The sequence below is a fragment of the Haemaphysalis longicornis genome, unplaced genomic scaffold (assembly GCF_048455015.1).
Source record: "Haemaphysalis longicornis isolate Haplotype H1 unplaced genomic scaffold, Haemaphysalis longicornis Haplotype H1 scaffold_2, whole genome shotgun sequence".
NCBI classification, from domain to species: Eukaryota; Metazoa; Arthropoda; class Arachnida; order Ixodida; family Ixodidae; genus Haemaphysalis; species Haemaphysalis longicornis.
Genome location: NW_027526295.1, coordinates 61,548,293 through 61,559,011, shown reverse-complemented (window position 1 = coordinate 61,559,011; position 10,719 = coordinate 61,548,293). Strand labels below are relative to the sequence as shown.

The following is a 10,719-nucleotide window of genomic DNA, read 5'->3' as shown; positions in this document are numbered from 1 at the left end:
AATTCAGCGTACAGCAGACCGATTGCAAAGCGTAGGTGTTAGCAAGTTTGTCACATAGCCTTTGATGTGATGACTATTGCATTATAATGACCAGTTTCCCAAATATGCTTCCAGAAGTGAGCATTTTTAAGCAATTCTGCTCTCACCATGTGAACTGCACGACAGGTGAAAACAATGGCTACCGTGGCTGTAGCCAAAGAAAACGGGGGGCGAAATTTGATTAAGCACCGGACAACACATTTAGCAACGGAAGCACACACCAAAGGTCACAATGAAGACATGAGGAAACGTAGAGCGCTGAAGTTTACAAGACGACCACAGAATAAAGGGACAAACGAAACGCTTGGTGTGATTCGTTTGCTCCTTTATTCTGTGGTCGTCTTTTAAACTTCACCGCTCTGCTTTTCCTCATGTCTTCATACCAACTAGCCCAACACCCAAGCTTTACTGAATAACACAATTAAAGGTCATCCTGCCTGATGGAGGCAACGCATGTGAGCAATAGTAAATCACTGAAGGACTCTGGCCAGATATCATTCCGCCTGACGAAACTTTAGGGAGTTCCAATTGCCGTCTCGTCAGCACGGAACGCTAGAAAAAAAAATATATCTGAAGCAACACGGTTGTCTGCACTATCGCAGAAACAATCAGGGCAATTTTCGGGCCAAAGGTTAAGCTGATTCCATGTAGGGATGTAGGGTAAACGGTGCAGATCCACGTTTGACAAACAGCCGTTCCAACCACGCGGCGATTTGCGAACCGCCGAGGGCGTGAAATAGAGCAATAGTAAATCACTTAAGGACTCTGGCCAGTTATCATTCCGCCTGACGAAACTTTAGGGAGTTCCAATTGCCGTCTCGTCAGCACGGAACGCTAGAAAAAAAAATATATCTGAAGCAACACGGTTGTCTGCACCCGTGGTCTGCACTATCGCAGAAACATCAGGGCACAAAATGCAATTTTCGGGCCAAAGGTTAAGCTGATTCCATGTAGGGTAAACAGTGCAGATCCACGTTTGACAAACAGCCGTTCCAACCACGCGGCGATTTGCGAACGGCTGAGGAGGCACTTCGAAATCCACAGCGGCGGGCAACACCTGACAATTAAAGGTTGACTTTATAACTTTTACAGCGGCGGTCGATCACCACAGGGTGAATGGTGTAGATCTAGATACACGCTCGAGAAACAACCGGTTCATATACACGGCGATTGGCGAACGGTTGAGGCACTTCGAAATCTACAGCAGCGGGCAACGCCTGAGAACGCGTAATCACGCACAGAGGCACGGTTGAAGCACTTCACGTAAGAGCATGAGGAGCGGATGCGGTAGCGCACACTGTGTATCCAAACCACGACCGGCTGTCGTGACCCAAACCACGACCGGCTTGATCCAAACACTTGCCGCTTCACGTAAGTGCATAAGCGGCGGGAAACACCTGTCGAGAACGCGAAATCCAACACAGGCACGGTTGAAGCACTCGTAACTTCGTTAGAATATGAATGATTAGGCGTTCAATCCACAGCGCGGCCGTCGCAGAAAGCGAAATACAACATGCCGATTGAAACACTTCACGTAACATCAGCACAGGCTAGCGCAGAGGGCACAGCTCCGGCGGCTCCGGCAGGTCCCAGAGCGCAGGGAGTGTGCACAACGGCGGAAAAGCCAAGCGCCCTTCGCCTTTCCCACTCGCACTCCTCCTTTTCTCTCTTTCGCGTCTGAGCGTCCGGGCAATTTATTTCACGCCACCCGTGCTGGTGAGTCCGAGCAGGTGGCGGGCGGCTGCACGACTGCGCGTTCGCATGGTGATTATTTGTCGCAGGCGAGCACTCCCTGGAACTGGAACGCTACTATCGAAGCCTATCACCGCCTGCAGCTCATCGCAGGCACAGCCACACATCGCGAGCTCACAAGTCTGCTGCATTCGGCACCGAACGTCCCGCACGTGTTGTGAGATTCGTCCTCGCAATGGCGGCGCCTTCCATGTGTGAAGAAAACTTGGTGACGGACGGCGTTGTGTGCGAAACGCGTCCAAAGGTGATCAAGGCCACCTACACGCGGATAGTGCACGACTTCAGCCTGCGCCGGGAACAGACTGGGCAGGCCATTTCTGCGTCAGACCACGACGGCATCCAGTGGTGTATGGTTCTCTACCCGAATGGCGAGAGTGAGAGATGCAAGGACTACGTCTCCGTCTTCCTGCGACGTATGTTCAGCAACTGTAGTAGCTTCCTTGCTCAGTACGAAATCGCAGTGCTTGGTGAAGAACGGCACAAGGTCTTCGCCGTACGAGCACCCCCTTCCCGCTTTGCTTTCGGCAGTGCTTGCGGCGGCTTTCACTCGTTCATAAAGCGAGACCGTCTTTTGAAGGGTACGGAGCACCTCCTGCCAAACGACAGGCTCACCATCCGGTGTGAGGTGCTTGCTTTCGTGGACTCCGTGAAGATTCTGCCTGCGGTGAATGTCCCGATTGTAGGCTCTCGCAAGACCTTGGCCGTTTGCGGGAATCCCGCCGGTGCTGTGACGTCATCATACGCGCCGCCGGGCGAGAGATACACGCACACAAAGGTATTTTGGCTGCCCGTAGCTCTGTTTTTGCCGCCATGTTCGAGCATGAAATGACCGAGCGGAAGGAAGGTCGAGTGGAGGTGACCGACTGTGACTTCAAGGTCCTCCGGGAAGTGGTGGAGTACATCTACACTGGCCGTGCGCGCAAGCTACACAAGATGGCGGAAAAAGTCCTCGTCGCAGCGGACAAGTACGACCTCTCGAGGCTGAAAGCAATGTGCGAAAGCGTCCTGTGCGCGAAGCTGTCTGTGAAAACTGCGCCCGAGATGTTGGCCCTTAACGACATGCACAACGCGGGTCAACTTAGAGCCAAGGCTGTCCGATGAATCAAACAGAATTCCACGCGCGTGTTGGAGAGTGACGACTGGATGGCGATGGCGCGCACCAAACCGCACCTCGTCGCAGAAGTCATGCGTGCTCTGGAGGCGGAAAAAATGGCACCAAATGAAAAGTACACGAAAAGACGCGCCGCTGCATGCACCTGTGTTCCTCAAGGTGTCTGCTTTCTCCACAGCAAGTGTCGTTGTTGCCAATTAAATAAGATTTGTAAAAAAAATGTAAATCGTTTTCCTTGCTTTTTCTTAACTTGCAAATCACGGTGAAGTCGTTTTAGGATAAAGCAAGTGCATGCGTTTGCATTTGGTCTTCCTCTTGTTTTGCAGGCATTAACTCGCCATTCTCTTCTCTACTGAACTTGCAGTTATAATGCACGGACTGCCACCGTTTATTGAGAAATAACACTAAGAATAGCTTCGGGACACCGAGGTCTGGTTGCATGCTTTGAATGCGAAAGTAACGTGGAAATTGATTGGAGGGTTTAAAGGCCCGTTAGCACTTGCGACGGAAATTTCCGTCGCTTTCGTCGCCTTGCATCGCTTTCGTAGCAAGACGAGAGAGATCGGTCTCGATCAATTTCTTTCGTCTCCGTCGGACCGTCGCTTTTGAAGCGGAAGCAGGAGGCGAGACTTCCTGACGTCATATCCTGCCAGAGAACCCGGATGCTGTGTCTCTACAAGCGGCGAAACTCACGTGAAGTCTCCCAAGTATTCTAGTTCACTATTCGCCGCGAGCTCGACATGTAGGTGGCGACAGCGTCGCGCTGCTAGTGTGGATGCTCCCCTGAGCGGCCCGTAAGAATGCACACTGTGGGCGCACTTCGTGCCTTTTTCTCGCCGTATGTGCGCACGAAAGGTGCAAACAAGAGTGGTATGCTGTAGTTCGGTTCCTCAACATTCAATGTATAGCATGGAAGCGGCAGTCAGTTTTCATTACTACGCCAAAAAAAGCGACGACTCATCGGGAATCTCAGAATGGCCGTAATTGTGACAATGAACTTGTACGCCGTGGCTCGTAGCAAGCTCGATCTTTCCAGATTATGGCTTTGAGCCTCCAATAAAAGCGTAAATAGAAACAAATCAGGAAGCCTCGATCTCTGAAATTCAGTTTACAACGGCAATCTCAATCGCTTTCTCTGGTAGCATGACGCATTCTTGCATTTGTGGGATGCCCTGAAATGGTAACACTACTTAACTTCCCCGAAATTCTTTCTAAGAGCTTTCGATATTTTTGTGTGTTCAAAAGGCAACATAAGATTACTGAATTTTTATCAGTGCAGATATATAAATGTAACTGCTCTAACGGGTCTTTTAAATGAAATTATAGCGACTCTGAAGGAAGGTTTGATGAATAACGGTTTCGGATCACTTATTTACGGCTTTCGTCGCAAGTGAACTTGCGAATTGAATTGTCAACGCACGCAGTACAATCAACAGCTCATGTTTAGCTATGGGTTGTCGCAAAGTGGCAACCAGGTTTACAGTGTGCAAACCAAGCTTCTGGGACCTCACAGTGGGCACAAATTTTCTGTTACGGCTGCTGTGTTGACCATTTGCGTTCCTTTTAAAATCTAACAAGTACCTGCAAAAGCGAGATGTGTTTGCATTCCTGCGTATAAGGTCGGTTACGAACCCTAAAGATGGCAATAAATGAAGTTGCGCTGCTGCAGATGTAGTAAAACATTTCCTTTTATTTCTCGTTACGAATCAGCGCAACGGCTTCGCGGTAACTACTTTGTTTTGTAAACTGAATAGCGCCTTTGTCTTGGCATTTACTTCTTGAGGATTGGTTAAAAAATAAAATTCTGTGCATTTCGTTTTTTGCAAGAGCAGCCAGAAGAGAATGCATGTAACGCGAAAAGCCAAACTATGGTTATCACTATTACTTACAATCGAAACTACACTAGGCGTCGTGTTCTGTAGCGGTGAAAAAGCAGTATTTTAACACGTATTTTTAAAACTGATTAACCCCCCTTTGGTCCGAGATTGTCCATGAATTGTGGCTCGCCTTTTTCAAAATTGTATTGAAAGCAAGTATATTGTGGAAAAAAAACAGTGAGTCATGGCACAAACCCCTCACACATTTGGGCAACAACGTGCATTATATTACGCATTTTCTCCTCTTTCTTTAAACTTAGGTCCACCTTAAGAGGTTAAGACGTGACCATATTAGGCATTTGGTTATGCTGAGTGAGACACGTTTCTGGACAAGGTGATTCATGTCGGTATATGAAGATGACACACGAAATGCCACATGACAGACGCAAACTCACAACTGCTTAATTTTACCGAGAAATCCCCCCTAAATACTCTTGCGCATCTATAGAAACGTATCCTAAATAATACGTAAAATAAACAACTAAGTATATATAAACAACGACTGTCCCAGAATGGTATTTATTTTAGAAAAGGTACGGGAAGAACACGATCAGACAGGTGCTTGCGGGTGTGAAATACGTGTCCGGTAATGTATGGGCGATAGCGCACGGGTCGTGTGCAGTGTAAATGTTTTTGTTTGTTTCTTCTTTCTATAAGGACACAGCGCAATTTTACAAGGGTGTGGCAAATGCACGGGTATGCACAGGTCTTGTCGCTTCTTACCCGTTTCGCGTACTAAACTTTTATCCTTTAAATAATCACCACGCCACCTTCAAAAAGCACCCTTCGACTTTCCCGAAACGGCAGACGACTGCACTGAACAATAAGAAAAGTGCAATGTGTGGAAGCAATGTTTATAACAAGTTTCACACTCAAGCGGTGACCATGGCGAAGATGTTTCGTGGAATTAAACCAGCGCATTAACCCGCAACGGCCGCTGATTATTGCGTTTCTAGAAGAAATGTCATTGCTTACTGCCAAATGAGCACACATATAGACAATTTTCAAAATACCCGGGGGTGAGCAACCATGTTGGCAACACTGTGCGTCCGCTGCCATGTTTGATGATAACGCCGGCGCGGCTACACGTTGTAACGCATGCGGCCGCAGAACCGCGGCTATTAAGGTAAAGGTAAATGCGCTGCCAATAATATGTCGGACGCTCCTGATAGAATTAGTTTCCCTATCGTGGGCTGGGAATCCAATCTGTCCGCAATACCGACGCTGACAGAGAAGTGCGCGAAAGAATTTTATGCGCGAAGGACTGGCCCCGCACGCAGCTTGAAGAGAAGCTACAACTTTCACGTGGAGCAGTATGTTCAGACAGCGTCGCTGCAGACGAACAGCAAGCAACTAAGGTAAGGCGGAGTTTGTTTTGTACTACATGTCGACGGTATAATTACTGAGTGCCTAAACTTGAGCGTCCGCCTCATATTGTTAGTGCGTTTGTATGTATACATTGTTTTATCAGCGCGGCTGTCTACGTGAAAGTTGCATAACGCAACTGGCAGTAGCGTCATCGTTGGCAATGCCCACGTCCTTCCGATTGTTTTTAAAGCCAAGCTTAGGTGTTCTCGCTGATGATGTCTCTAACGCTAAAACGGGTGAAGTGAAAGAAAAAGACGCTTCCCGCGGCCGGTATCGAAACTGGGTCCCTCGCGTTATGCGAAACTCAACCCAAGCTCAGGCGCCCACCAAACAATCTGTCGCGGGAAAGCTTCGGGTTCAGTCATTGTCGTCGTTCGACGGAGGGGTGAATATTCTAGACGTGTTACTTCTTCGCGGGTGCCTACACTTGGCCGCATGTATAATATACAACAATCATACATTAAGCTCGCATCTTTTGCAGTTCGTGCACCTACTTCTAAATTGGCTTCCATTAGACGTTTTACAGCAATCTGAAGGGCAGGGATCGAATTTGATCTAACCGGCTCATTGATATGAAAACAAGCTCACGTGATGATGAATTTGTATTGATGCTGGCTATTACAGTTTGATTGGTCAGTTTGGGTATGACATAAGCCTGGGCATGGATTAGTTTACTGTGTACGTGATTAGTGTACTGTGCCATGAATAGTATCTGACTGCCATTTTTACGTCCTTGCAGCAATGGTTTGGTGTACGTGAAGGCAGCTTGCTTCAGGAGCAAAAATAAGAATGCCCGCCCTTATTTGGTGATGTTTGCATTGGAGAAAGAAAACATCGTCGACGGCATCTGCGATTGTCCTGCAGGAAAAGTCGCGTGCAACCACCTCATGGCTACCATTCGAACCGTCATGCACCTACAATCGAAGGGCTTTTCGGAACCCCCTGAGTAGCTGTCTTGCACAGATCTTCCCCAGCAGTGGCGTGTACCCCGCGGCAACCAAATCAAGGGCCGCTCAATTCAGTCTCTCAACTGGAGAGGAGTGAGAGACGGCGCATCGGCACTACCGAAGTTGGCCCTTCCCAAAGAGCGCCGTGCTTTCCCACGAAGCGTACAGCAGCAACAACACGCAAAACAGAGGCTAGCAAGAGGATTGCTTGCGCTGGACCCGAAGAATGCCTTCGCGAAGGCAATGCTCTCGACACAGTCGCAGCAGCACCTGGAGACCAGATATGGCCCGGCGTCTATTTAGCGCCACGGAGCTACCAGCAGTCCCTCCTGCCTCATGGATTTGATGTAAAATTATCCGGCATAGCATTGCGCACTCAAAGTCAAGCACAAAGCTTACCGACATTGCAGTTTTTCTCATCATGCCAACCGCGGGTGCCACCACCCCACCTTGCTGGAGATGGCATTGTGCAGGTAAAGAATTAACTTGTACTTTTCAATTCAATTAATAGAAGGCCTAGTAACCTTAACCGTGCTAGTGTTTTCAGCATTCACAGTACGTGGCTATTCAAAGCAGCTATTTCAGAAAATTCTGTTTCGCAAGTCCCGCCTTGTGAAATGTTGTTTCACTGTTTAATGGACTTAGTTTAGCAAATATAGTTGACTTACATCTTCTCAGTGTTCCTCCTAAGTTTGGGGACATGCCGTTATGTTTTTTCTTGGCCCAGACCATACAAGTGTCAAAGGAAACAGCACAAGATCTTGAAAGGGGCACACGCAAGCAGTCGACGAGCACCACATGGCAGAATGAGAGACGCCTGCGTTTGACGTCATCGAAGTTTGGCACTGTACTGACTCGGAAGGTATGGTCAACGAAAGGGCTGCAGAACCTAACACCAAGGGATCTGTCAAGGGTTCCCTCAATCAAGTAAATACGATTTTTTTTCATACATTTATAAGTAACAATTCAAACATCTTAACATGCAGCACTTGTAGCAATATCACGTATGCTGACATTCTGCCTAAGTAAAACCTTACATAGCCTAGAGTTATCCAGGCTACGTTTTTCCTGAGCATCACTGCGCACTAATAGCACAGTAAGCCCGTTGTCCCTCTAGGCTGATTTGTAATTGCAGTTATTCGGGTGACATTGCTTTATCCTGTGGTTGTGTTTGTTTCAGACATGGCATTGCAACGGAGCCTCTTGCTGCCCAGCGCTACGAGGAGGTGCTGAACAACCTCAACCACGGCGTAGCTGTGAGCAGCTGCGGGCTCCTTGTGAACCCATCGTTTCTCTAGCTGGGGGCATCGCCCGACCGGATCGTGTTCGATCCCGTGGAAGGTTCCTACGGCGTCCTGGAGATAAAGTGTCCACGTACACTACGTGACCTCAAAGCAAGCCAACTTGCTGCGGCCGACTTCTGCTGTGAGATGGATGAAGACAAGCCAAAACTGAAAAGAGACCACCCGTACTATTACCAACTCCTTGGACAAATGGGGGTGTCTGGCCTTACGTGGGGGGACTTTGTTGTGTACGGGTTCGATTTCATTCTTATTGAGAGGGTGAGGTTCGACCAGGGCAAGTGGGAGAACACAAGGGACATCTTGGACGACTTTTATTTTGGCACTTTGCTGCTGCCATACCTGCACAGCACGTAGGCTAATCGAAAAGTTGTTTTTAAAATTTCAGTGCTTTAGCTTGCCAATGCTTCTCCTGGGCTATGAGGGGTGATGTAAAGGAAGGCTCCAGATTAATTCGGACTACCTGCTGATCTGGAACGTACGCTGAAATCTCAACTAAGGGCATCCTCACTTTTTGCCTCCACCTGAAGAGCGACCGCCGTGGCCAGTATTGAACCGACGTCATTGAGCTCAGCAGCACAATGCCTCAGCCGCTGAACCAGCGTGGCGAATTGTAGGTGCATCGAGGAAACTAACATGTTACAACCCACTGGTCATGTGCACACAGAGGAATTAGCGAGGTTGCACCTAACAGGAGGTAACAGGAAACTTCGTTCAAACACTAGTCTTGTTTGGTTGGGAATGCGCTCAGGGACCTGAGACTGCAGTTGGCAGAAGTTGCAGCTGTCAAATAACTACTATGATAAACTGTTTTTTTTTTTGTCTTGACAGCATTAAGCGAATAGTTGTAAAAAAACACTGCTCTTAATCATAGCTTGACTTTCTGCAGCGGGTTTTGTTTACTGGAACTGTTTATGGTCAGAAAAGGCATTTGCGTGCTTGGACACCATGTTCTGTGATCAGCTGTTCAAAATAAGTCAATGCTGCGAAATTTCAGCAGACTTTTTGCTGCGAGTTTTACCTTGTATCCACAAGTATCAAGTTTTGTGTTGAAATGAGCATGAAAAAGTCCTCCATTGAAGCATAAGTTATGCATTGTGATACAATGACGTTCTGTGATATGATGCTGATCAAAACGCCTTCCACGAGTTGCTTCATTGTGTGTAGCGTGCGTAATTGTGAGATCTAGCTTGTGTTTATGCAGGTCAAGTTCCGGGATAAAACACCCGAGAAGAAAGGAATAGCGTCTGATTTTGAAGTTTTTGGTCTGTGCACTGTGATTCAGCATGCATTATGCAAGCAAAGCTCTGTGGTAGTCCCCAAGATATCACAGCTAGTTTCTGGTGTGAAGCTATTTAGCTTGCAATTGGCAAATGAGATTATAGAAGTCAACGGTAGCCTTACTGGTTTTGCAACTGAGTATTTCATCATAACCAATCTGGTTATTCTGTTCATAGAAAGGCAGTTGTTTGCTCTATACCTTCAACTATACTGCCACTGATATTGTTTGTGATTGTTTGTTTGTGCGCAAGTGTATACGGTTCGGAATCAATTTAATGTTTTTTGTAGAGTAAATGCTTTTACTGTGATAGAAATCTGTGTTTGTTTTTATTATATCACCATACTAGCATTGCATATACAAGAAATTGAAGATACCAGCTCTGCGGTAATAAGTGTGTAAGAAGCCTTGGGGAGACGGGAAATGCTAGGTCTCTTGCTAGGGGTCATCATCTTGTTTGATTTCGTGATCTCCTTTACGGTGCCAGTGCGTACTCATGGAGGTGTTTTGCTTACTTTTCCCTTCATTTTCACTATGTGTCTAAACATTGTTGCCACTTCTGTAACTAGGATACGCTGAAATTACTTCAGGCTTTAAACACGTCTCTAAGATGCTTCTAAGTGGAAGGCCACAATAAATTTACTTTGCCCACCCGGACCTGCGTAATTTTTTTATTGGCGCAGTGGGCCAGTTTTTGGGCCCTCCTTAGGCACACCACCGCTTCATTTTTGCATAAAGCAGAATATTACAGCGAAGCTTTGTATGCTTCACTAACGGCATATGTCACATTGAAAACGCACTGCAGGAAAGCCAAGTTTATATGATGGTGACCCTGGGTAAGGTAAAAAAATACGCATTCAGTGGTCGGAATAGAACCTTAACTTCAAAGTTATGAAGCCGACGTATATCCAATAGCGCCATTTCTGACAAGGTTGAAACAGGGGGTGCATGAGCGAACAAAAAAAGAGATGACCAAACTGGCATCACCCCGGATGTTACATGCTGTTGAATAAAAAACAATGCACCCCTGCGTCTAATGACGACA

General features: G+C 47.3%; 1 protein-coding gene across 1 annotated transcript; it reads left to right on the top strand.

Annotated features, from left to right (window-relative positions):
- The first annotated feature begins 1,966 nt into the window (after nt 1-1,966).
- Nucleotides 1,967-8,752, top strand: LOC144168000 (protein roadkill-like). The gene is made up of 4 exons (XM_077697101.1): nt 1,967-2,470; nt 2,611-2,798; nt 8,275-8,350; nt 8,393-8,752. Exons 1-4 carry the CDS (start codon nt 1,967-1,969, stop codon nt 8,750-8,752), a joined length of 1,128 nt encoding a protein of 375 aa, XP_077553227.1.
- The last annotated feature ends 1,967 nt before the right edge of the window (nt 8,753-10,719 follow it).

Bases quoted from the DNA above. Each gene is read 5' to 3' on its own strand.
- LOC144168000 (XM_077697101.1), top strand. From the start codon at position 1,967: ATGGCGGCGCCTTCCATGTGTGAAGAAAACTTGGTGACGGACGGCGTT. The intron at 2,471-2,610 runs GTAGGCTCTCGC...GCCATGTTCGAG, and splicing joins CTGCGGTGAATGTCCCGATT to CATGAAATGACCGAGCGGAA. The intron at 8,351-8,392 runs GTGAGCAGCTGC...TCGTTTCTCTAG, and splicing joins ACCTCAACCACGGCGTAGCT to CTGGGGGCATCGCCCGACCG.